The sequence below is a fragment of the Sminthopsis crassicaudata genome, chromosome 1, assembly GCF_048593235.1.
Source record: "Sminthopsis crassicaudata isolate SCR6 chromosome 1, ASM4859323v1, whole genome shotgun sequence".
Classification (NCBI taxonomy): Eukaryota; Metazoa; Chordata; class Mammalia; order Dasyuromorphia; family Dasyuridae; genus Sminthopsis; species Sminthopsis crassicaudata.
The window spans coordinates 62,314,411-62,341,522 of NC_133617.1; the positions used below are offsets into that span (position 1 = coordinate 62,314,411).

The 27,112-nt window shown below is 43.3% G+C and overlaps 2 protein-coding genes across 2 annotated transcripts in view; both read left to right on the plus strand.

Annotated features, from left to right (window-relative positions):
- TM6SF2 (transmembrane 6 superfamily member 2) overlaps nucleotides 1-510 on the plus strand; it is a 21,319-nt gene extending 20,809 nt beyond the window's left edge. Inside the window, exon 10 of the mRNA XM_074307020.1 lies at nucleotides 1-510. This exon is cut by the window's left edge and continues 1,222 nt beyond it. The gene's annotated coding sequence lies outside the window, so the exon portion shown is untranslated.
- Nucleotides 511-2,049: 1,539 nt separating this feature from the next.
- On the plus strand, nucleotides 2,050-19,547 carry HAPLN4 (hyaluronan and proteoglycan link protein 4). Its single transcript, XM_074307032.1, has 5 exons — nucleotides 2,050-2,136; nucleotides 4,875-4,983; nucleotides 6,551-6,913; nucleotides 14,314-14,616; nucleotides 17,765-19,547. Exons 1-5 carry the CDS (start codon nucleotides 2,134-2,136, stop codon nucleotides 18,124-18,126), a joined length of 1,140 nt encoding a protein of 379 aa, XP_074163133.1. The 5' UTR covers nucleotides 2,050-2,133; the 3' UTR covers nucleotides 18,127-19,547.
- Nucleotides 19,548-27,112: the final 7,565 nt, after the last annotated feature.

Consider the following 27,112-nt stretch of genomic DNA (forward strand, 5'->3'; position numbering starts at 1 on the left):
AGGGACCCAACTGTAACTTGGATTTGAAGCACAGAATCTTAAAATTGAAAAGGACCTGCAGTATGATCTATATTCAAACCTCTCATTTACTGAATGGACAAATGGAGACTCAGGGAGGGGAACGGACATGCCCAAGGTGTCATATTAGCTGATTTTCAAACCTAGAACTTCTGAACTTTTTTCCCCTTGGAGAGAGACTTAGGGGCTCATAAATCTTTCTGGAAAGAGGATTCATTTATCTGGGTTAGGGGAAAGGAAGACAATGATCAAGAAAAGGGGACATGAGGAGCAGCTGAGAGTGGGTGGGCTCAGCATGGATCCAGGCTCATCTCCACGGAGCCAAAAGCGGACTGGGTGCAAGGTAGGGTGGATGAAGGTGTCCAGACCAGAACCACCAGAGGAACAGTTCTAAGGTGGGACTCCTCTTCCCTGTACCTGGGTTTGCATTATCTGTAAAGACTTTGTCGTCCTTGTTTTCTGTAGTAAATTGACTTTTATTGAACAAAGGCATTTGGTCTGAGTGTGTATTGGGTCATCTCTGAGAAGGGGAGTAAGGTGTGTCCCTGGAGATATCGAGGCCTCCCTCAAATATAGACAGCCAAGGCCAAGGATGACTAACGATTATCCCTTCCACATTGACATTTTCCTCAAACTGATTTTGATATATTGCAGGTTGGCATAAGAAATTAAATGGGAATTTGAGGGGAGTTTTGCAAAAGCTGCAGACAGCACCCAAAGGCTAGCGGATGACATACACAAAAGACAACTTAGAGACTCAGAAACAAATAAATCATATGTATAGTACTGTATAATATCAACATAGTCTATCTTTTAATGGCATTGAATTCAGATTTCTGTGGTATGAAGGGAGGACCAAAAATTTTAAGAGGATTTTCCAGATCATGGAGGTCCCTGACCCCTGACCCCACAATGTGGAAGAGATAATGAGAGAGACCCTCTTTTCTCTCCAGCTTTGTTCCTTTCCCTTACTTCAGAGCACCCTTAAATTATTCATTAGAACCTCAAGGCCTTATAGAAGGAGGGGGGTTTATCCTGAGGAAATTTGGGGCAAATAGATGGTACCGTGGATAGAGTGTTGGGCGTGGAGTTAGGAAGACATATGAGTGCAAATCCAGGCTCACCCATATACCAGCTATGGGACCTGGCAAGTCACTTCACTTCTGCCTCAGTTTCCTCAAATGAAGATAATTCCCAGGGTTGTTGGGAAGATCACATTTGACACAGTGACATTGTGACACATAGTAGGTGCTATATGAAAATGTTAGCCACTATTATTATTTGGGATTACAGCAAAAGAGGGGGAGCTGACGGGCCCGGTGTGGTTAGAACACCGAGTCCATCGGCTCTGGGTATCTGAGCTTGTGCCTCACTCCTCAGCACTGAGCAGATTACGTGACTCGGATACTTCCCTTTTCTCCCTCGGTTTTTCCCTCTGTAAAGCGGAGGAGTTGGAAGAAATGATCTCAGAAGTTTCTTTCAGGTCACTAAGGCTAGAATTCACAGGGTCTGGGAGGACCAACATCCCGCCACCCCTGCTCCGGGGTCAGAGGAAGGGGTCCATCTCCCCTGCTCCCACTTCCCCTCTATTCCCCTATCAGCCTAGTCCGGTTAAAGTTTCCAGTGCTGAGGAAGATCCTTCCTCCATCAAAGGGGACACTGCATTTGCCTTTCAGCTTCATCTAACTCAGGCTGTCTCAAAGGATGCCCCGGCACTCCCTGTCCAGAGGCCTTTAACACTGGCCTCCCCTTCCGTCCCCGGACTAGGGAGGGTCAGTGCTAAGTCTGTCCTTAGCCGTGGACCTGCAGCCCCAGAGAGCCTTATCCCAGCCTGCTCTAACACCTCGTTCTTTTTAAAAATCCCTCCCTGCCCAGACCTCCTCCCGTCATCCACCTAGTTTCCCGGTGCAGACTTGTGCCCGTCCAGTCCCAGCTCTTCTTCATTCCACCCCACCTCCACACACCCCTCCCTCTACAAGCACGCCTGTGCCAAGGACTGTGGGGCCCGGCCTCCACCAGACACGTGCCAGCCCGGCTCTAGGAGCAGGTAAAGGAGCTGGCAACTTTGTCAGATGGAGGCTTAAAGGTTTCAGCTGCCTCTTGGCTCTTGCAAAGATGGTAAGTGCCCCCCTTTCTCCTCTCTCCCCCCTCTCCTTCTTTCTTCCTCTTTCTCTCTCCTTCTCTCTCTCTCTGTCTTCTCTTTTTCTCTCCCTCTCTCTTTCTCTTCCTCTCCTCTCTCTCTCTCCCTTTCTCTCTCCTCCTCCTCTCTCTTTCCTTCTCTCTCCTCTCTCTCTGACCTCTTTTTCTCTACATCTCTCCCCTCCTCCCTTCTCTTACTCTCCTTTGCTTTCTCTGTTTGTACATTTCCTTTAGTTTCTGTCTTTCCTGACTTCTGTCTCTTTATTTGACACTGTCACTATTTTTATTTCTCCTTTTTGTATTTATATGTCTTCCCCGTCTCTTTCTTTGACTCTCCTGGTCTTTATCTGGCTGTCTCTTCTGTACTTGTCTCTGTCTCTGTCTTTCTAAATCTCTGTCCTACCTGTCTTGGTGCAGTCTCCCAGCCCCCGACAGAATAACCTTGAAATTGGAAATGCGGCATGCTCCTTGCTGGCTCTCTCTCCCTTTCCCTGCAGAGCCTCTGCACCACTGCAGCTTGAGTGTAGCCTTTAGGCTGTCCTGTCCTGGCAGGCCCGCCACCTGCCCCTGCTGCCCAGTGGCCCTGGGCTCCTTCTGCCTGCCCCCACCCCTCCTTCCCTACCACCTGCCCCTGCTGCTGGATGAATGCCCCTGGCCCATGGTTTCCTGCCCCCGAAGCCCTTAGGGCAGGGGGTTCTGGGCTGGAAGCAAGTCTGGGGGTCTCTGGGAGAGATATGGACCTGAACTGCTGCTTGGCCTGTTCCACAGCTGCTGCCTGCCCAGGCTGCCTGCCCAGTGCTCTTTGCTTGGTCTGCAAGAACTCTGTGTCTGTCCCTTCCCCCGCCACCCCCACCCAACTTTTTCCAGCTACACTTAAGTAACCTCAGGGCTCCTGGAGCCTGGGACCGGGAGCCTGAGACCCTGAAATCTATATCTGGAATGAATTATTAAAGGCCTTTGTATCCTTCACTCTCCATATACCTATAGTCAAAGAGGGTCACATTCCCCCAGTCCTACAAATAGTATTAGAGAAGGGAGGTTCTTTCTCTTTGAGGAACCTATTTCATGAAGAGAGAGAGAGAGAGAGAGAGAGAGAGAGAGAGAGACAGAGAGAGACAGAGAGAGACAGACAGAGAGAGACAGACAGAGAGAGACAGACAGAGACAGAAGGAGGGGAAGAAAAAGAGGGAGAAGGGGGAAAAGAAAGAGCCGGAGGGAGGGAGGGATGGAGAGTTGGAGAGAGTGAGAGTAGCAAAGAGAAGAGACAGAGACAGAGAGAGCATTTGAGTGTATGGAATGTGTGAGAGAGGGAGAGAATATATTTGTGGGGCTTGTGTGTGTGTGAGTGTGCATGTGTTTGCTGGCACTCAGGTAGGAGAATGGAAGTGTGGGAGACAGTGGGTGCTGGCATCTGTGTGTGAGGCACCCATTTGGGTGCAGAAGAATAGCTGAGTCGTTGCAAGGACCCCCAGGGTCTGAAACACGAGGGGAAGAGATCCCACAGTCTAAGGAGGGCTGCTGCCCTTCCCCCATTTCAACTATTACTACTTCTGCCCAAAAGAAGAACTTTATGTTTAAAGTCTGCACTGAGAGCAGGGCTTGGGTTCAGCTCCACCTCAGCTCCTGTCTCACTGTGTGATCTTATTTCCTCTCTTACAATGTCAGCTTTTCAGTTCAGAATAGGAAGCTCCTCATGCTCTGACACTGTGTTCTAAGGGCTCTCCCAGGTTCTGATAGTTTTCAGATCCCTTCCAAGTTTGGAGACAGTGTGCTTTAAGGTTCCCCTGCCCCACCTCTGCCCCGCTCTAATAGTCCATGTTCTCTGGTCCCTCTCATCTCTGACTTTTGACAGTTATCAGATTTTACAATGCCATTTTCACATTTTTTTTTTTCATCTCATTGGAGCTTCATACCCAGTAGAAGAGTAGGGAGGAGAGGAATGGGGGTGGGGGAGTCAAAGCCAACTCTCTGACTCCCAAGTCATTGAGGAGTCTGTCCTTTCCTGGCCATGGCTTTTCTGTGTCCACTAATGAGAAGTAGGGGTACCAAGTCCTAGTCTGTCACAGTTCCCCTACAGGACGCCATTAGCTCAGCTTCCATCTTGGATCGTTACTGGATGCCCAGAGAAGGGAAGAAAGAGAATCCAGAAAAGGATGCCATTGAGGCAGAATGACAGTTGTGCGTTTCTTGGAGCTGAGAGGACCACCTGGTTCCCCTTATTCCTCTCTCCCTATTTTATAGATGAGGTCATTGAGAAGGAGAAATGACTTGCTGAAGATCACACAGCTAGGACAGTGATAGAAACACAGATCTCCTCACGTTTAGATCAAGGCTTGAACATCATCGTACATCACCTCATGGTGACACATACCCCCTCCTCCAACCAACAGGCCTCCTTACTGTATCCTGAACCATCTTGGGCTCCCTATCCCCCCATTCATGCTTGGGCTCCTCCTTCCCCTTAGAATTCACTTTGCTTCTCTTCCTCCCTCTCCTTGTCTCCCCCAATTCCCAAAATGCCCCTCAAAACCCAAGTCAAAATCTACCCCCTCTAGGAATTCATACAGGAAAAGATCAGAGATTTATGATAAGGGAAGACTTAGCTAATTTGGGGCCTGAGGGTGGAGATGCAGTGGCTGCTGCATAAATCTCTCCCCCTTCCCAAGGGAGTTCAGTCCCTATTTGCTAGTTACATTAGGCACCTTTATTCCCCTTAGGGGCTCTCCTGCCAGGCAGCAGGCATCAACATCTGGATCCTCCTGGTATTTGCAGCCTCTGCCCTCGGGGGCAGTGACAGGGGCCGGAAGAAGATTGTTCATGTGCTGGGTGAGTTGGGGGCAGGACAGGGTTATCCTCTAGCAGCTCCCCATAGCAGGAATAATTTACCTTCCCATTTTGAGAAATGAAGAATAATCCCAACCTCCACCAATATTCCCCCTTCACAGATTTAATGGGGCTCATCCCATTTCACTGAGCCTTTATTCCCTTACTGAGCACCTAGTTTCCTCACTGAACCCTTTCATTTCTCATTAAGCTTTCACCACTGATCCTTCATCCTTTCACTGAGTTCCATTACTCTCACTAAGCCTTCATAGCCCCCTTACTGAAGCCTCTTTGCCCTTGGTGAGGTAGACATTTCCCCCATGAGCCTCCCCCTAGCTCCCATCCCCCCATGTGCTCCCATTCCCTCACTCAGCTCTCCATCCCCCTCCCTTAGCTCCAAAACACCTCGATGAACCTTTCATTCATCATTAAGCTTTCATCCCCATAGTGAGGTTTCATTCCCTTCTCACTGATCTTTCATTCTTTTATTGAGTCCCATTCCCCTCATTAAATCTTCATTCCCCTTCCTGAAACCATTTTGCCCTTGATGAGGTAAACATCTCCCCATTGAGCTCCCCTCCCCCTCAATGAGCTCCCATCCCCCAATGAGCTCCCATCCCCCTCAATTAGCTTTCATCCCCCTCACTTAACTCCCTATCCCCCTCATTGAGCTCCCAAACTCCTCACTGAACCCTTTTATTCTTCATTACACTTTCCTCTCCATAGTTTGGTTCCTTTTGTTGAGTTCCATTTACTCCCATTAAGCAAGACTTCATTCTCCTTACTGAAACCTCTTTGCCCTTGATGAGGTAGACATCCCCTCCCCCAGTGAGCGAGCTCCCATCCCTCCAAGGAGCTCCCATCCCCCCTCACTAAGGAATGCCTTTATTCAGCCCTCATCTCCTTATTTAGTCCTCACCTCTTCCTTTCACTGATCTTTCATTGAGCCCAATTCCCCTCATTCACCTGTTATCTCCCTCCTTAAAATTTTTCTCTCCCCTTATCTCCCTGTCCATTCAATGAGAACCCACCTTCCCTCAGTGAGCCCTCCATTCTTTTCACTGAGCCCTCAGTGAACTCCAGTCTCTCACTGACAGCTAACATCCTGCATCTCCAATAGCTTCACCAAGTTCTCAGTCCCCTCTGCTACAGCTCTCATCTCATTTCACTCCATACCTTCCCTCAGGGTCTCATTCTCTCACTTGGTCCCCACATTGTTTCCTGAATCCTTATTTCATTATTTAGGCCCCTAATCTAATCTATGGGTCTCCATCCCTTCGTTGGGCCTGTGGAGGGAAAGCTAAGGAGGTACAGATTGGGAACAACCTACAATTAATCTTCAAATCCTTTTTTCCAATCAGCCTTCCTTCCAACCCAACCTCTTACCTCCATTCAGATCTTGACCTAGGAATGAAGGGATTAGCTTGCCTTTTGTAGTTGACCCTTGACGTCCCATATTCTTCCCTCACATCCCCAATAACTGAAGAGGAAGGTGAGGGGGGGGAGGCAGGCAGAGTGATTAGAGTGCCTGAGTGGTTGTCTCTTCCTCCTGACATTCCCTGCTCTCCAGAGGATGAGTCAGGGGCTGTGGTGGTCCAGACAGCACCAGGAAAGGTGGTGACGCACCGAGGGGGAACCATCGTCCTGCCCTGTCGCTATCACTACGACATCTCAGCGCACGATGAAGACGAAATCCGCCTCAAGTGGACCAAAGTGACTGACCCGTTGGCTTTTCGTGATGTCTTCGTGGCCATGGGCAAGGAGAGACGGGCCTTTGGCAGTTATCGGGGTCGGACATCCCTGCAGGAGGATGGTCCCGGAGACGCTTCCTTGATTATCCGAAATGTCACACTACAGGACTATGGCCGTTATGAATGTGAGGTCACCAATGAGCTCGAGGATGATGCTGGCATGGTCAGCTTGGACTTAGAAGGTACCTATCCCAGGGTCAATGCAGGAGACAAGGGGAAGAGAAGTGGGACATGAGGGTATTTTAATAAAAAGATTAAGGAAGCGGGATGGTTGGGAGCATTTCCATTGGACAAGTCGGGAAGTATAACAGACATTTTGATTGGAAAAATAAGAAAATAAGATGCTGTAGAGAGGTGTGTTGATTGGGGAATCAAGAAGTGGGATAGAGTTGTGCCATCAGAAGAAAATAATATCATTGGTTGTCAAGGAGTGAAATTCAACAATTTCAAAAAACATTTTTTTTACGATGAATTAGAAAATCATCAATATGAAATTTCACCAAAGAACAGAAAATGGGAATTGTATGTGAATTGACAAAACCCTTACATACAACTTATTCCTTTTAATATACATTAAATTTAATGGTAGTACCAACCCTGCCTTGTCTGTGTCCCCTTCTGCTTGTGGATCTTTCAGTCAAAGGTATTATAATCACAATAATTAATCACTAGCACTTATATATCATTGTGAAGTTTGTGAAGCACTTTACAAATACCTCTTCTCAGGTATATTGTAGTTGATATTCTTGTTAAGGACTAAAAGTCCTTTGAGGTCTCTTCCAGATCTGAGATTCTGTGATTTCTATCGGGAAAATGAGAACATAAGAAGATGGAAGTATCTTAGCTGGGAAATCATAGAGGGAACTTCTTTAGAGGGCGAGTCCTTTGTCTCAACGCGCTTCTACTTCTCCGAAGAAGTGGACTTCCATCAGACCCAGAGAGTTCTGGGAACCTTCCTCAGCTCCCCTGGGGGAGGGACATGACCTGCAGACTACCAGGGCTGAAGGGGTTCTGGACATTGTCTCTTTGGATTCTTTTCCCCTTCTACCTTAAGGTGGAGTCAATTCAAATTACATGCTCTCTCTGCTAGAGAAGGAGAGGACAGTGTGCCAGTGAATAATGGCCCTGTCATGTCCAGTCCCTTGAAGGGCCAGACTGAGGCTGGCTCCAGACCTTAGACTTTCTAAGCCTCAGCATTCTTACCCAGCAGTTTTTCTTGGTTCAGGAAAAATGGATGGAGAAAGTGCAATGGTTGTCCTGGGATGCCCCGTCCCAAGTCAGCCTTGGTGACTTTTATCTGTAGCTCAGTTAATCTAGAACTGGTTCCTCCTCCTTAGACCATCTCATTCGAGTCTTGTTTGCTTCTTTTTTACACAAAAGCGGTAATAGTAATTACTTTGTAGATTGTAAAGAGGTTTGCAAGTCGAAGGTAAGAGAATGATGTCAACTACTTTGATCACTGGCAAAATTCTGTAATGTATTTTTTAAAGGATGGTTTGTGAACATTTAGAAAAGGAAGTAGTGAACACAAGAAATTGGCCTGGCTTTCTTGAGAACAGCTCATGACAGATTAATCAATATCCCTTTTTGATGGGGTGGAAGATCGCTGGAAGATCAGAGAATGCTGTATATACCGAAGTATCGGCGAGGCATTTGACAAGGTCTCTGCTATGATGACAGCTTGATGATGATAGTTATGTGGGTTCATAAGTGATTAACTGGCTGGACTCAAATGGCTTGTATTTGAAAACAACTTTATGGGTGCGATGTCATTTTGGAAGGATCTCTCCAGTGAGGTATCCCAGGGTTTCTCCCTTTGCTTTTCAACATTTTTTTAATGACTTAGAGGAAGGCATAAAAGGTATAGTTACCAAATGTGCCAATGACCAAAGCTAAGAGGGCTCTTTGACACCCTCTATCTGAGGGACTACCCCAGAGTTTTGGCTTGACCTTATCTTCTTGCTCCATAGCATTTTTCTTGGTGATCTCAGCAGCTACTATGGATTCAGTTATCATCTTTATGCAAATGATTCCCAGATCCAAAAATCCAGATCCATCCTCAATCATGATGTAGTCTCTCATCACCAACTGCCTCTTGGACATCTCAAAATGTATGTTCTATAGAGCAAAGCTTGGTAAACTATGAGTTGCCATCCCATGTGGAATTACATAACAACGTGGGGAGTCACAAAATTATGGTTTATCATCAATAAATGTTTGATTTGCATGCTTATTCTATATAACTATATGCCTGAGATTGCATAAAAAATTCTCAGGCAAAAGGAATTGAGAGTGGAAACATATTAAGAAATCCTGGTATAATATTCAAAATTGAAAATGTCCATAACAGAATTAGTCTTTTCCCTCAGACTGTCCTCTCTTCCTAATTCCCCTACCACATGGAGGGCACCACCATCCTCCCATTCTCATAGATTTTACAGCCTTGGTGATATCTTCACTTCCTCTCTTGAACTAAGCCACAGATCCAGTCAGTTGCCAAATCTTTTTATTTTTATCCCTACAACATTTCTCACATCCATCCCCTTATTTCTATATACACAGCCACCACTTAATTTCAGACCCTCATTGCCTCACACATAGACTATTGTGATAACCATGTCATTAATCTCTATGCCTCCTCAAGCTCTTCCTCTAATCCATTTTACCCACAACTGTCAAAATGATTTCCCTAAAGCCCAGGACTGACCATGTTCTCAGTAGACTTCAGTGATTCCCTGTTATCTTCCCAATCAAATATAAACTCTTATGTTTGACTTTTAAAGCCTTTCTTCATCTGCCCCAAGCTGCATTTGCAACTGTTCTTGCATCAGTGCTTTTCCCACACTCTGAGGTTTTATTCTTTACGCATCCACACTTCATCATTCATCTCCAACTCAGGTCTTTCTCTGAGCTGGTTCTTCCCCAGACCTGAAATGCGCCCTTTGTTTCATAGGGAATCCTGGTTTCTTCAAAATTTAACTCGAATGCTACCTTCTACATGAAACCTTTGCTGAATTCCCCAACTGCCAGTGTCTTCTTCCCAAGGTAGTTTGATTTACATTTTGAATGTACTTAGTACAAATAATAACAAATAATGCATTTATATAGTTTCTATTATGTACTAAACACTTAAAATATTTCATTTAATCTTCGCCACTATTAAACCATTATTATATTAAGGTAGCTAGATGATGCAGTAGATAGAGGGACCTTGACATTTACTAGGGGGAAGTAAGATAGCTATCCTCAAATATTTAAAGGGATGTCATGGAGAAAAGAGATTTAATTGGTCAGATATTATAAAGAAGCAGGTTTAGTTTTGATTTCAGGAAAAAAATTTCCTAATAATTGGAGCTTTGCAAAGTAAAATGGGTTGCTTCCCAAGACAGTGGGTTCTTGTTTCCTGAATCAATGAGTAAATAAGTGAATGAGCAAATATTAAATGCTTACTCTATTTTTTCCTCAATAGTATTTTATTGTTCCAAATATAGTTTTTAACATTCATTTTTGTAAGACTTTGTGCTCCAAATTTTTCTCCTTCCCTCCCTTCTTCCCAAGACAAAAAGCAATCTGATATAGGTTAAATATATGCAATCCTTTTAAACATATTTCCATATTTGTCATGTTGTGCAAAAAAATCAGAACAAAAAGGAAAAAAACCCATGAGATAAGAAAACAAAAAAGTGAAAATAGTACGCTTCGATCCACATAGTTCTCCATAGTCTGCACAGTTCTCTTTCTGTATGTGCCTGGTATTTTTCATCCCAAATCTATTGGAATTGTCTTGTATTACTGCATTGTTGAGAAGAGCCAAGTCCATCACAGTTGATCATTATATAATCTTGTTACTGTGTACACTGTATTTCTACTTCTTCTCACTTCACTCAGCATTAGTTAATATCTTTCCAGCTCATCATTTCTTATAGAACAATAATATCCCATTACATTCATATCATAATTTATTCAACCATTCCCCAACTGATGGGCATCCACTCAATTTCTAGTTCCTTGCTACCACAAACAGAGCTGCTGCAAACATTTTTGTACAAATGAATCCTTTTCTCTCTTTTATGATTTCTTTTGGGATATAGTCCCAGTAGTGACACTGCTGGATCAAAGGGTATTAAGTGCTTACTCTGTGTGAAGAACTCTGTTGGTGATGCAACTAGAAAACCAAAAATGACAGTTCTTGCTCTCAAAAAGCTCACATTTTAATGAGTTCTCATTGGATGGTTGCATCACCCTTTGTAGTACAGACAGATCATACAGGATGTATTTCCAAGGACAGGTTGGATTCAACAGCTTTCTCAAATCAGTCTCTGTGAAAGCCTGGATTTTTATTATTGATTTCGGATCCAAGAATCACAGTATCTTAGACTCAAAAGATCCTTGAACAATTCAGCTCAATAAAAATGTGTTCAGCATCTACTACTTATTTGCAGAGCTGGTCACTGGGAGAAGAGAATAGTTTACATCCTAGGTCTAGGTGGCAAAAACATATAGCACCACATGATAGCAGGGAGATACAAAAAATACTGTAGGGTGTGGGCAGTGAAAGAGTTCTGAACTAGAAGAATCCAAAAGGTAAGACTTGATTTAGCACAGGGTGGTCTGAGTCAAGAAGACTCAGGTGAGTGGGGTAAGTCAGAGACGTCCATCTCTTTAAAAATCCAGGTTAGGCACCTACTTTGGGCTTGAATAACTCTCAGGACTAGAGTGGCCCTATCCACAGAGCAAAAGTGGTTTCCAAGAATGGTTTATAATAATGGTTCTCAAACTTTTTGGTCTTAGAATTCCTTTACACTCTTAAAAGTTATGAGGATGCCCAAAGAGCTTTTGTTGAAGCAGGCTATATTAAGATATTTACCTTTTTAGAAATTAAAAAGGCTTATTATGACATTATTATAAAGACCATCTGGACAGGTCTAGGAGAACCTCTAGGATTCCCAGGTTCTCTGAGAACACCTGGTATTTTAAGAATAATAATTCACAATCCACTTGTACCTTAATGTTTATAAAGCAATTTCCTCAAAACAATGCTGAGTATTCTTTTCCCTGTTTCACAGATGAGGGAATTGGAACACCAGTTAGAGTAGTTGGTTTTCTTAGTATCACACAGCTGCTATGATTTGGACCTTGAATTCTTACCCAGATCGTCTGATTGTGAGGCCATGGATAGAGTGGTATTTGAAATAAAAGACCTGGGTTCAAATGCTATCTCAGACTTTTGTAACTTTGATCCTGGGCAAGTCACTTAACTTCTATAAATCAGGATAATAATAGCAACTATCTCACAGGGATGACAGGTTTGTAAGAAACAAAAGCACTTTTATCTCAAAATATTATATATGTGTTAGTTACAATAATTAACATTATTTCCATTGACTTATTCTTCTAGGGGTTAAGTGATTTGTCCAGAGTCACACAACTAGAAAGTGTTAAGTGTCTAAAGATATATTTGAACTCAGATCTTTCTGACTACAGGGCTGGTGTTCTATTGATTGCACCATTTAGTTGACCCATTTTGTTGCTTTTAATAGCATTAAGAAAGGGTGGGTTAATAAGAAGGGGAGTCCATTAACCTCAAATATATCTTCATATACTCTCCTTTCCACTTCTTCCTCATCTGAATTCCCTCCCTCCCCATCAGAATCACTAATTGGTGAGATTGTGTTCCCTTGAGAATTATGAACACATGTAAGAATGTATGTTTTCTTTAGGGGAAGGGCCCTGAAACCTCCTCTGGCTCTCTCCCTTTGAGACTTGAATATGGATCAGAATATAGATAAGGAAACCAGTTTCCTGAATAAGCCTAGGAGTTAATGTTGGGGCATAGGACTGTTTTTCTTGTAATCAATAAACAATTATGTGCCTAGTCCTGGCTTTGCTAATCATTATGTAATGTAGGGTAAGATCATGTAATTCAGGTACTTAAGTATGCAAAGACAAAAACAAAACAGTCTCTTCCCTCAGAAAACTTACATTTTCCTAGGGGAATACAAGATATATGCAAACATGATAAGGTAATTTGAAGAGAGAATGAGGATATCTTGGAGAATCACAGAAGGCTCCCAGAGGAAGGTGGCAGCTCAGCTGAGTCTTTTTTCCTCAAGTCTTTTATTTTTCCAAATTCATGTAAAGATAGTTTTTAACATTCATTTTTTGAGACTTTGTATTCCAAATTGTTTCTTCTTTTTCTCTTACCTTTCCCTCCCCAAGCCAGCAAGCAATCTGATGATATAGGTTATATATGTTCAGCTGAATCTTTAAGGCAGATAAGGATTCTGGGAAGCAAAAATAAGAAGTGAGTACATTCCATGAATAGGGGATGATTAGTAGGGATGCAGGGAAGGGTGAAGTGATATGTCCAGATTGAAAACTATCATTAAGTAGTGGATATGGTTAGAATGTAGAGTGTGATCTAGAATAATGTGAAATAATATTGGAGAGGCAGAAAAGACAGATATGAAGGAGGGAAAGATGAGTTCCTTTTTGGACATATTGAGTTTGTGATGCAGATGAGAAATCCATGTGGAGATGTTCAGCATGCAGTAGGTGATACAGGTTTTAATTTCAGTTAGGATGGGGTGAGATTAGGACTAGCTACAAGAATTTGAGTCATTTGAATGGGGATGATTAACTGTGCTATAAGGAGAAAGTTGGTCAGGTTAGAGACTTGAGAAATACCAACATGTAGGCAGCAGGAGGTAAGCCTCAGTATCTTCATCTGCAAAATGAGTATGTTGGATGGACTAAGTCATCTTGAAGAGCCATGTCTGATGAGACAAATTTTTGTGATATTATTGATAGAATGGTTGCTCCGGGCTTGAGAAAATAGAAAAATGATTATACCATGGTGCTTCTGTTCAGGTGGTTTAGTCTGGTGGGAGGATAAAATAAGTATACAGGTAACTTCCCATGCAAGATAGGGTGGGATAAATTAAGCCTTTAGAAAGAGGTGAGGGTAGGGAATGGGGAAGGGAAAGAAGTTCAGAGGAAGGAAAAACCATTTCTGTTTTGGTGACTCAATTAAGATCAGAAGGATGTCAAAGAGCTGAAACAGTCCCTTGAAACAGAATTGGGGAGCTAGAAGGGATATCAGAAGATAGGACACAATATTGGAGTTAGAAGCACAGTAGAAATAGTCAACTTCATTTCATTTTAAAGATGGGAAAACGGACTCGGGAAGAGAAAATAATCTAAGATTTACAGCAAATTTAGATGAGAGCATTCCAGGCGCGGGGAGCATGGGGTAAAGAGCTGGGTTTTCCCATTTGGTTAGCCATGGATGATGAGTAGGAGGCGGCAGGGGAAGATAAGACAGTCAAGATGGGTTGGGGTTTGCTAACGGGGTGCCCCGGCTCTCAGGCTGAGGACTGTGGCCATCTCCGTGGACAAGGAAAGTCTTGGCTGGTGCCCAGGAATAGATGGGAGTGAGCTTGTCAAACTGGGAATGGGGTAGGATGTTCCACTGTAAGGGCTTTGGGGACTCTGCGGGAGGGATGGTGGGGGGACAAAGGTTCGGGTGCAGATGTCTCCGCCCGGGCTTAAGCCAGGGTTTTCCCCTTCCCTTCCAAATCAGGTGTGATATTTCCTTACCATCCCCGCCTGGGCCGCTACACGCTGACCTTTCCTGAGGCCCAGCGGGCTTGTGCGGAGCAGGACGGCATCCTGGCGTCCTACGAACAGCTGCACGCGGCGTGGCGCGAGGGCCTGGACTGGTGCAACGCGGGCTGGCTGCAGGACGGCTCCGTGCAGTACCCCGTGGGCCAGCCGCGGGAAGAGTGCGGCCGCCGGGAGTCTCCCGTGGGCGTGCGCAACTACGGCTACCGCCACAAGGAGGACGAGCGTTACGATGCCTTCTGTTTCACGTCCAATCTACAGGGTGAGCGCGTGCCCAGCCCGGGCTACCGGCCCCTCCCCAGCCTCCCCCTCAGCTTTGCTCTGCCCCATCTTCATCACCAGCCTTGCCCACCTCAACCCCATATTATCTCTCCTGGATCTATTTTCCAGGTTGGTTGTTTTTTTCAATGAAACATTTTTTTCTATTTTTTTTTTTTTGTTTGTTTTTTAAAAAAATTTTGATTCTTGATGTCTCATGTCATTCGCTTCTAATTGCCCAATTCTAATTTTTTAAATTTTCTTTAGCTTTTTAAAAAAAATCTCCTTTTCATTTGGCCAATTGTACTTTTAAGGGACTTATTTTGTTCAGTGGGGTTTTCCATTTTGACAATTTTCTATTTTTAAAGTTTTCTTCAGTATACACACACACACACACACACACACACATTTCCATTTTATCAATTCTATTTTTAAGGAGTTGTTTACCTCAGTATATAATTTTTTCCATTTTGCCAAATTTATTTTTTAAGGAGTTTTTTTTTTTTTTTTTTTGGTGGGGACAGGGGCCTCTCCCTGACTTTTCTTCCTGAGGTCAATGGTGTTGCTGGTATTCCCACTGCTGGGTTGGCCTTGTCTAGTCTCTCCTGTTTATGCTAGGGGTTGTGGGTTTACAATTTGCCTTTTGCACTTGGAGATCTTACAGCTGACTTGCTGAGTCACTGGTTCTCTGAATCAGGACAGAGTGACCAATCAACGCTGCTGTACTTCAGCTTAGAGGCTCCCACTAGATTCCCCATACCACATGTATGTTGGATCACGTTCCCTTCTGCCCATGTTCCTTAAGTCCTTCCAAGATATCTTAAGCTGGAAAATTGTTCCACTGCTAATGTTTGTGGGTTTATTCCAAAATCCATTCAGGGACAAGATCTAGTGTTGATTCTGAGGGAAACTGGAGAGCTCAGACCATGTCCTGGTTTCTGTACACCATCTTGACTTTTCTGGGCCTTGCTTTTGGAAACAGTGAAATGTTCTGTCTGCAACTTTGTGTGATTTGTGTTACTGCTGGTTGTGTGTGTGTGTGTGTGTGTGAGAGAGAGAGAGAGAGAGAGAGAGAGAGAGAGAGAGAGAGAGAGAGAGAGAGAGAGAGAGAGAGAGAGACAGAGAAGAGAGAGAGAGAGAGAGAGAGAGAGAGAGAGAGAGAGAGAGAGAGAGAGCGCTTTTTGTGTATGCAAGGATGCCAACTGGCTGTATTATTGTGTGAATCTTTGTACTACTTCTTGGGATGGTTTGATACTGTAGAATTCCAAATTCTTCCTCCCCCAAACTCAACACCATTTTCTTGAGAACCTGTTCCTCCCTATTTTCCTGATCGGGTCAGTTGTGCCACTATCCACTATCCTTTCCCACTGGTACAACCCATCACTAAACACAGCAGATTTCTAGACTTGACCTTCTGCAGAATCACAGAAGCTTAGACTTGGACATCAAATTCAACATGTATTTCAGCAAGAACCCTTTTTCTCCAACATACTAGACATGTGGGCATCCAGCATTCTCTGGGGAGACCCGCAGGGATGGGATATTCACCATCTTTTGGGACAGCTGAACCCACTTTTGATCTCACAGTTCAGAAGTTTATTTCCTATTGCACTCAGATCTATCCCTTTGTAACTTTTAACTTTTGCTTGTAGTATCAGCTGTTGAGGAGAAGAAATTAATTGTGCTTGCATAGGGCAACCCTTTATATACTTGAAGAAAGCTGCTACCTTCCCCTAAGTCTTCTCTTATCCAAGCTAAACTGTCCTACTTCCTTCTGGTATAGCATCATCTCTAAACCTTTCATCTTCTAGCCACTCTTTTCTGAGCAGGCTTTTGAAGAAGATGGATTTGATGTCTGCTAGGTGACCCAGTGGATAGAGCACTAGGCCTGGAGTCAGGAAGACTTGCCGTGAGTTCAAATCCAACCCCAGACACTTATTGTGTGACCCTGGGCAAGTCACTTTGTCCTGTTTGCCTCAGTTTTCTCATCTGTAAAATTATCTGGAGAAGAAAATGGCACCAGTATTTTTGCCAAGAAAACCTGAAATGGGCTCATGAAGAGTTAAGACAGGATTGAACAATGTAACAACTGCATTGGTGGTACCTTCTAGCTCTAAATCTATGCTCCTATAATTTATAGCCAGAAGGAAACTGTCATCATCTAGTCCAATCGTTTCATTTTACATATAAACAAAGTGAGAGCAGGGAAAATGACGCATTTTTCCCAAAAGCCATGCAGCTGGTGTCAGAGCTGGAATTTGAACCAATGGAATATCTGACTCCAAACCCAGCCATCTTTAAATCCCCCCATGCTCATATATCCATCAGTGACCTAATCCCATGGGACAAAGTCCACACAACCTGCCATTGGAGAACCCCTATGAATGCTGTCTCCATCTTCTCTTCAAGGACAGAGAATCTCCTCCTCCTCCAAGAAGCCTTGGCTATTCATCTTTTCTTCCCTTCATCCCTTGAGCCTCAGCATTATTTTTCTCTGATCATGGTGTAGATTGTGTTGTACCTGTGTAACTCTGATCCCTCTAGACTGTGGCCTTTGGGAACTATGAGTCTGGGTCATAGAGAGGTTTTCCCAACATTATAAGAAGAGCTCAAAAGCTCAGTATTAAACAAATTTCAGTGACAGTCAAATGAATGAATGTTGACTCATTAGTGTGCATGAGGCTGTGCTTTTTAGCCCGGGGTGATGTGGTGTCCAGATGTGACCCTGTGAGAGTGACATACAGCATGTGGCTGTGTAGACTTGTGCTTTGTCTCAGTGGATCTGAGCTCTCTGGGTATTGTGTTATTGGGAGAGGTGTTGCGGGTGAATGTATTCCTGATTATGAGGCAGGGGAGCTTGAGGAGCAATAGAGCTTTTTGGGGTTGGGGAGGAGGAGGGAGCTAAGGAGGTGTGTTAAGGAAGGAGAGAAGTCAATGAAAAATCTTCCCTGAAGATATGCATTGAGGTTTTTTTGGGGGGAGGGGAGAAGGGGAAGGGGAGGTGACTAGGCAGAGAATCTCATGTGTTGCGAGGTGGCCCGGGTTCCCCATGGTGCCTCGGGACTCGGGAAGGGTAGGGGCCGGCCTGGGGAAGGAGATGTGGACCAGGCTGCCCTCTGAGCCCAGGCCCGCCGGCTGTGTCGTGTCTGCAGGTCACGTTTTCTTCCTGAAGCCCTACCGCAAGGTGAGCTTTCCGGAGGCGGTGCGGGCGTGTGCGGGCAGCGGAGCCGCGGTGGCCAAGGTAGGCCAGCTGTACGCCGCGTGGAAGCTGCAGTTACTGGACCGCTGCGAGGCCGGCTGGCTGGGCGACGGCAGTGTGCGCTATCCCATCGTCAACCCCCGGGCTCGCTGTGGAGGTCAGAGGCCGGGCGTGAGAAACCTCGGTTTCCCGGACAAGAAGCACCGCCTCTTCGGAGTCTACTGCTACCGCGCTCCCGGCTCCCCCGACCCAGGAGCGGCTCGCTGGGGCTGGGGCTGGAGGGACCCAAGCGCCTGGCGGCCCCTGCATGTCTAGCTGGGGGCCGGTCCAAGGAGGGGCTCCCCCAGTGGTCACCGAGGGGTTTGGCATTTGCCACAATCCCGGGGAGGGACTTCTAAGTGTCGCTATGGGGACCAGCACCCTTTTCTTCCCCTTGTGGGAAGGGGTTTTCTAAGATGTTGCCATGGGGACCGGCATCCGATCCCCCACCCCGGCCAGAGGGATTTCTGGGTGTCACCATGGAGACCAACATCCACTCCAATCTCCCCAACGAGGGCATTTTTTTAAAGGTGTTGCCAAGGGGACCAGCATCTGCTCCGCCCCCAGGGAAGGAACTTCAGCCTCCACCCCTCCTCCCCTGGGGTCTTGGTGGTGATATCTCAAGACTTTAACCAGAAGACCAATCTGCCCCCACCCTTTGTGGAAGCATCCTAGGCATCCCCGAGAATCCTGTTTCCTTCTCTGGGAAAGAAGGGGTCCTCTGGCAGTCGCTATGGTGATGAGGGCTGAGGGTCCTTAGAACTGTTGCTATGGTGACTGACCTTTGCCCCACCCCCTGAAGGAAAACTTCTGCTGTAGCCATAGTGACTGGCTTCTTCCCTCCACCTTTTGCCACAGTGATTGACCTTTTCCTTGCCGCCCTGTCACCCTGTGGGGACTGATACCCCAGCCTCCAGGTGGCATCCACTTCGCCCGACTCCGCAGGCGGCCTCGGGACGTTGACAATCGGGAAGCAGCACGCCTGGGTCCACAGGACCTAAGAGCTGCTTCCTTCTCCCCTTCTCCTTTTCCCCTGAACTTCCTACGGGGACAGGCCACAGAAGCACTGGATTTGGAGCTAAGGACCCCGCTCTGCCAGTTACTACCTGTGATTTTGGGCAAGCCACATAACTTCTCTGGGTAACCTCTCAATTTCTTCATCCATAAAATGAGGGGTTCGGACTAGATGACCTCTAAGGTCCCTTCCAGTTCCAAATGTTTGATCCTATGACTGGGAAGCAAGAGGATTGCATGCATCAGTCCCTTGTCCCCACTGCCCAGGGGTCAGTCTGGGGAGGAGAAGCTCTTCCTCATCCAGGACCTAAGGCTCATCCTGCTTGCCTCCTTCTCTTGCCCCAAATAAAAGTGCAGGTCCAATCCATCTCAGCCTGTGCCTGCTTTATCTGCATGCCCCCATCAGGGTCTCATATCTAGGGCTAGCTCCCCTCTCACAACTATTAAGAGAATTGGACACTGCTTAGGGCTTCAGCTCACCTGCGGCATCCTCAGGCTGAGTCACCAGGATACTTCTCCTATTTTCAGCTCCTCAGGGTCAGCCCCTATTGTAAGTTTAACATCAAGTTAGAAGATTGTATGCAGAAAGGGGGCACTAAATATTTTGGTGGGTCCAGCTTCAGTCCCCAAACTAGAGACTATGGAAATGCCCTCCTCACATTAATAAATGTTAAATGATGGAACTCCCAGTGGATGAAACCACTGTGGGAATGGGAAGAGCCTTATCTTTGTGGTTACTGTCTTTATGTGTTTATGGTGGCTCCATGGAGCTGCTCTTTTCCATGGAGAGAATGGGATTTATTATTGGAACAAGTTCTCTAGTTGGGTTGATCTTTTAAAACATGCCAAAGAAGAACTTCTCATTATCTAGTGTCCAAGGAGGGGATAAAGCAGGAATTTCTCCCTAGAATTCTCAATTTTCATGCATATAATTATCTGTGCATGTACAACCCTCCTGTAGAATGTAAGCTTCTTGAGGGCAGGGACCATTTTTTATTTTATCCTTGTCTCCTTAGTGCCTAACACAGTGCCTTGCACACAGTAAGCTCCTAATAAATCCTTGTTGTATTGCATTGGATTTGAGATGATGAGGGTTGTTTTAGATGAGCCCAGGGAGGGATTATTTGACCTTGGATATCTACTGGAATCTGATGCGGGTGAGTAGGTCTTTGTAAGTGACTGTGGATGCGGCTAACAGCTGGGCTTCTCTTTTTGGCTCCAAGACAGCCAGCTTGCACTAATGACTTCCTTTCCTCCCTCCCCATGCTCCAAACACAGCAGATTTTTAATTCAGAGTTGACTTTCGACTGCCCTTGGTCAGCATGTGTGCAGAGGGCAAGCAGCACAGCAGCTGTGATCTTTATCTCAATCAGTAAGGCAAAGCCCATGTCCTGGTGGCAATCAGGTGGCCTGGTTTTGAGCTCCAGCTCCTGCTCTGACTCCATATGTGATCTGAGGAAAAGTCACTTCTCTCTGGGCCCCAGTTTCTTCCTGTAAAAAATGAGGATAATAATACCTTGGTGGGCTTCCCTTCTAAAGATGTGAGAAAAGTACTTTGTGCCCATATTGCATTCAATTCAATTCATGGGAGGGAATTATCATTATTAAGTGTCATTTCCAGCTTTATTTCACACTATTCCCCATGGTGCATTCTACATTTCAGCCAAATTAGACTAGTTGCTGTTCCCTGGACTTCCCATGCCATTGCTCACCTGTATGCATTCCTACAAGCCGTCACCAATGCTTAGAGTGCATTTCCTATTAAATTCTGCCTCCTGATTCCTTTATGTTCTAGCTTAGCTGTCTCCACTGGGAAGTCATCCCTCATTTTTCAAGTCCAGGTTTTCTAGGCCTCTTTCTGTCTCTGACTCTGGGTCTCTCTGGATCTCTCTCTCTCTCTCCCTCTTTTTTCTCATTTCATCCTTCTTTTTCTCTCCTCCCCATCTGTCTCTGTCTCTGTCTCTGTGTCTGTTTTTTCTCTCTCCTCTTCTATTTTTCCTTCCTTCCTCTCTATCTTTCTTTCTCTGCTTTCCTCCTTTCCTCCTTCCCTCCCTCTTTGTCTCTGTGTGTCTGTCTGTTTTTTTGCGTATCTCTCATCTTGCATTTACTTATCTGGGTACATATCATATCCTTCCAGGAAAATGTAAGCTTCTTGAGGGCTGGAACTGTTTTATTTGTGTCTTCATATTACCAACATAAGTAGGCAGTTAACAAAAGTTTGTTGAATTGGGAATTGTGGACAAAGATAAATAAGATTACTGTATTAATCTGAATACAGGGTTTCCTTGATAAATCCATTTGAAATCAATGCAATTTTGAGTGCAATTTACTAAAAAAAATACATAAAATTACTCAAATATTTGAAGGAATCAAAAATAAATTCACAGAATTTCTTCTTATGATCTGGAAGGGACCAAGCCCAACTTGGACCTGACTAAGAGTCCTTTTCCTAATGTGCCCAAGTCTAGCCTCTGCTTATAGAACCTAAATAAGCAATAACTTATATTTTTGGAGGTCGTACCTTCCATTGTTTGGATATAATTGTTAGAAAGCCTTTTTTCTTACTTTGAACATAAATGGCAACATTGTAATAGATCTATCACTAGAAAGGAAGATCTGGGTCTAAGGTCCATATCAGATCTTATACTTCATGAGAAAATCATTTCATTCCTCAGTCTTGCCTTTTTCATCTGTCAAATAGAAATAAAGAATACTTATAACAACTTGTAATAACCCCTCATGGGATTGATGTGGGGGAAATTATAGGAGCCTCTAAAGCTTCATATAAAAGTGAGTTGTTATAGGGGCAGCTAGGTGGTGCAGTGGTAGAGCACCAGCCCTATAGTCAGGAGGACCTGAGTTCAAATCTGATTTCAGACACTTAATGCATCCTAGCTATGTGACCCTGGGGAAGTCACTTAACCCCAATTACCTCAGAAAAAAAGTGACTTCTTGTTCCTAGCAACAGCAGCAACAATAAACCTGCCTTTCTTCAACTTTCACCCATTTCTGAGTCTGCCCTCTGGAGCCAAGCATAACAAATCTGGCTTTTGCACCTGAAAGCCTTTCCCACATTTGAAGCCTTCCCTTGGAGTCTGTTTCATACTAAACATAACTAATTCCTCCAACAGATATTAATAGCAATTGTTTCTATAGCTCTTTAAGATTTCTGAAGAGTTTTACATGTATTATTTCATTTGCTTCTTACAAAAACCCTAGGAGATAGGTGCTATTTTTATCCCATTACAGATAAGGAAACTGAGGCTGACAGGTTGTAACTTGCCCAGCAAGTAACTCCAGGCCCAGTGCACCATCCGATGGGTCACCTTTTCATCTGGCATATTCTCCAGTTCTCCTATTTTAACCACCACCTTCTGGACATGCTCCACTTTATCTACATCCTTTCTAAATGTGAGGTTCAGAACTGAACACTTTAGCTAAGGCAGAGAAGAGAACATTATGCTTTCCCAATCCTAAACACTCTGTTTATGAAAGCTGAAAATTATACTTACTTTTTGGCACCATAGTACACTGTTGACCCATATTGACCTTGTGGTTCACTGACATTTTTTTCATATAAGTTACTGTTAAACTTTGTCACAATGATCCTAACAGAACTATGTTATTCTCTGATATTCATCCTTAATGACTTAATTTCTATTTTTATCTTCTATACGTGTAGGATATCTCTTTCCCGTTAGCCCTTTTTCCTCCACAAAGTAGGCATGGCAGAGCTTTGGCTGCAGATGGTGAGTTGGAGAGGTGTGCAAACTTAAGTAATGAGATGTGGCAGTCAAGGAAAAGGTTCTGGGGACAAGATGTAGGATCTAGTGGAAGAGAGGGGATGTAATGAAAAATAACAACTAGCTGTTAAATAATGCTTTAAGGTTTCTAAAGCATCATCTATCTATGTATCTATCTATCTATTACTTCATTTGATTCTTACAACAATCTTTCCAATAACCTGTGAAGGAAGTACTATTATTACCCTCATTTTATACATGAGGGAACTGAGGATGAGAAAGGTGATATTTGTCTAGGAGCTCACAGATAATAGGTCTATCTGGGGTAGGATTTGAATTCAAGTCTTTCACATTGTCCTAAGTAGCACTAAGTCAATTTTAGTACTCTCTAAACTAGCTCTAGTACTAGCACTTTATCAACTAAGCTGCCATACTTCTTGGATTCTGAAAACTTGAACCAAAAATATCAAGCTCAGGGAACTTCCAAGGTTAAATGACGCTGGTTGCCATGGAGCCTCTTCCCCCTATTCCACAAGTGACAAGCTGTTGTGGTGAGATGTGGTCAGAGACAGGATACCAAAGGGCAAAGGCCCAGATTTTTGAGCTTCATCCTTCCACATGGAGTTCCACATGGGAGCCCTGTGCTGTGATGAGGAATTGGGACCCAGGTCTAGGTTTTCTCAGTCTTCATCTAACAAGCATCCAACTTGGTGAGTATAAGTTAAACATCAGTTGGGAACTGTTTTGTATTGTCTATGCTTCTTTACTTACTCACCAAAGGAGACTTTGGAGGGGCTGAACAAGCCAAAATATGCCTTTTCAGGAACTTAGTGTCTGGGGTCTTATCTGGGGCTGTGGGATCAGCCCTGCCTAGTAGGATTTTTTTTACATATTATTTCATTGCTATAATCATTATAATGCAAATTGTAAAACATATAGTTAGGAATGTTCTCTCTGTTACTGTGGAAAATGACTCCTTTCTACCAAGGTCATCTGACTAGGATTCTATGATTTACAGCTGATCCAACAAGGAAGCAGGGCAGACCACAGGATGGGGCCACAGAGCTATTCAGATAGAGTAAATCTGCACTAATCACTTTAGGAGTCATTAATACTTCTATGTGTCCTGGATCCCTTTAGCAGCCTGTCTGGTGAAGCTTATGGACTTCTCAGAATAATGTTTTTAAATGGCAGCTAAATGGTGCAGTATATGATATAGAATACTGGGCCTGGAAACAGCTAGACATGAATTCAAATCCAATTTTGGGAACATTTACCAGCTTTTGTCTGCCTCAGTTTTCCCAACCATAAGATATGAGGGCTATAATAGCATTTACTTCCCAAGTTTATTGTGAGGATCTAATAAGAAAATATTTGTAAAATGCTTATTACCATAGTGCATGACACTTATTAAGTGCTGTATAAATGTTTATTCTCTCTCTTTCCAAATGCAAAACACAAAAAAACACAGGATGACAAAAGAAACTAATTATATTGAAATGCAAGTTATCCAAACTTGCATAAAACAAACAAAACAAAATAAAAAAATATTCACAGACTTCAAGTTAAGAACTTCGCTAGAGTGACAAGGTGGCAATATCACTCAAAGAAAAATACAGCTGGAAGATAGAAATTTATCAGAATTCATATATTCCAAGACCTTCATTTTTTCAAGTGAGGAAACTGATAGTTCTCAACTGAGGATGAGAAAGGTGAAATTTGTCTAGGAGCTCACAGATAATAGGTCTATGGCACATAGTGGCACGAGGTCACATAGTAAAAAAAGATTTGAATCTAGTTCTTCTTGACTCCTGAGACCCATATTCCTGGTGAAAAAAATCAAGTTAATGACCAGTAGTAGGCAGATCCTACATGGGATTAATACAGTACTACATGGAGTAACTACAGTACAGGACAGAGTCTGAAAGACCGAATTCTGAATCCTTTATCGTACTCTTACTGTCTGTGTGCTCACCATTTAACTTTTGTCCTTGCTTTATTTTCTTCATCTGTGAAATGGGGATAAAAAATATCCACCCCACAGAGTTGCTGTGAGATTTAAATGAGTATTGGATGTAAAGCACTTTGCAAACCTTAAAACACTGTTTAAATGCTGGCTAGCTATTATAGTTCTATTACTACCTGATAGTTTAAACCTCTCTTTAAATCCACATTGGTCAAGGAATTCCTTGTGTTTCCAACTTAGACTCTTTAGGCAACTCTCCCTTCTCCCCTAATCATTGGAAATATTTTGATTCACAATTTCATTCCTGAGAGTGACCTATCTGACTCCAGTTGACTTCTTCAACATATTAGACCATTGGATATGACCCATCTTTTCCCTGAACCCTTTGAAACCTGCTCCTTCAAAATCTATGGAGCATATTAGGCCATACACAGCCAATTTTCTTTCTTTCTCTGTCACAAACTCTATGGTGGCATTTAATAAACTCCCTTTGGTTGGATTGATTAAATAACAGAATGACTATTTGTTCCTAAGCTTCTTGTCTTTTCCAATTTGAAAATAAAGTTTCTCTTTCCTGGTCAGAATTCATTTGAGAATATAAATTTCCTTTTTCATATTTTCCAAATACTGAAAGATGAAATTTTTTCCCAAGGTGAATTACAACTTTATCAACTTTTCTGCTTTTGATAGAGAGTAGACCAACAGATGGTTTGATAGTTGAAGTCTGCCATCATTACAATAGCATGCCTCTGGATCAGTAGCAGATTTTGCAATATGTTTCTTAATCTTAAATTCTTCATCTAATTTCTCTGTCCAGGTGGTCTATAAAATATATTTATATAACAGCATCACCTATTTTTTTTCCTTCTGTAGATGCTCTCTACTATTTCTCCTCTAAAGTTCTTATATCTTTTTAGCATTCATATGTTATAGAGTCACATAATTTTAGAGCTAACTGTCCAGTCCAGTGGTTCTCAAAGTGTGGTCCAGATAACCTTGGGGGGTGTTGTTGAAAACCTTTACAAATTCAAAATTAGTTTTTATTTCTAATAATTAGGATATATTATATTTTAATATAGTAAACATATAGAAATATACCCACTTAAAAACTCTCTGGACAGATCCTCAACAAATTTTAATAATATAAAGATACTGAGAACAAAAAGTTGAGAACCACTGATCTAGTTCAACTTATACTTGCAAAAGAATCCACTCTATCATATACCCAGTAAGCAATCATCCAGATGAATTGAATGCCTACCTCTTCCCCTGTGGGGAAAATCTAGAAGTGATAAGACACAATCTCTTCCTACAAGGCTTTTAGAAGCTGGTTCAGGAGACTTAACTGATATGCTTTAAAAGGGTAACTAATAATACCCTGTCAGTCAGTCATAGTTTTATCATAGTTTTACTAAATGAAGTAAGTGTTAGAAGAAGCCTCAAAAATGAGAATTCACTTTGAACTGGGAATATTGAAGAAAGATTAAAGGTAGAAGTCAAATTTGAGCTGGACCTTTAAAGATGATTAGAATTTAGATGGTTATAGAAGAGGGCAGAAGGCATTCTAGGTGAAGAAAACAATTTAATTCAAGATGGCAGATGTTCAAAAGTTCACAAGGAGAGCATAAGCCAGTATAGACCAATTGGATTGATAGAGAGTGCTATCCCTTCTGGCAATAATAATAATGACTAACATTTATACAGTGCTTACCATTTGCCAGACATCGTATTAAGCACTTTCCAATCATTCTCTTGTAATCCTTACAACAATCCTGCAAGGTAGATGCTATTAGCATCATTCCTATTTTACAGATGAAGCAACAGTAAAATAAAGATTAAGTATTTTGTCCAGAGTCATGTAGCTATTGCATGTTCGAAGCTGCATTTGAATTCAGGTCTTCACTCCAGGCCTGATGCTCTCTCCACTGTTCCATCTAGCTATCTGTCAGAGTGCTGAAATTATGTTTCTATCATAGTAACTATCCCTGTAACTACGTTACTATCATGGTAACAATCCCCAGCTTCAGTTTTCCTTTTGCAGGGTGGAATTAAGAGCATTGAGATCTCCTGATATTCCAATAGAGATCAAGGGTTCCAATTCTATTTCTTTGGTGACAGGACAACCATTGAATGCTAGTATTCTAATTAAAACTTTAGGTAAAGCATTGTAAGTAGTAAAAAGCCTCTTGGTTGGCCATCCCAGGCCACAGTACATCAAAGTGCTAATTGCATGCCGTGAGTGGGCCAAAACCTCCATTGGCAGCTTTGGGCTTCTGCTTGAAAAAATAATGTTATTAGAATAGACTTCCGATCTGAGGCAGGATTGGCTTCTGTTTTTACGTCTCCTTGGATATAGCATGTTTGCCAAACTAATTTGACCCCTTTGAGGTATGAACTAGCTCCAGGAAAAAGAAAGCCCCATGAAATGTTAAAGGGGAAATTAAGCCTATTTTCATCTCTCCTCAGTGCTGTCTGTTACAAGTCTTTTTAATAACATATAATTAATTTTTAATATTTTGGAAGGGGAAACAACTAGCAG

What these genes read in the sequence shown, in the direction of transcription:
- HAPLN4 (XM_074307032.1), top strand. An exon ending in GAAGATTGTTCATGTGCTGG is followed by an intron (nt 4,984 to 6,550) that starts GTGAGTTGGGGG and finishes CCTGCTCTCCAG; the next exon opens with AGGATGAGTCAGGGGCTGTG. An exon ending in TTTCACGTCCAATCTACAGG is followed by an intron (nt 14,617 to 17,764) that starts GTGAGCGCGTGC and finishes TCGTGTCTGCAG; the next exon opens with GTCACGTTTTCTTCCTGAAG.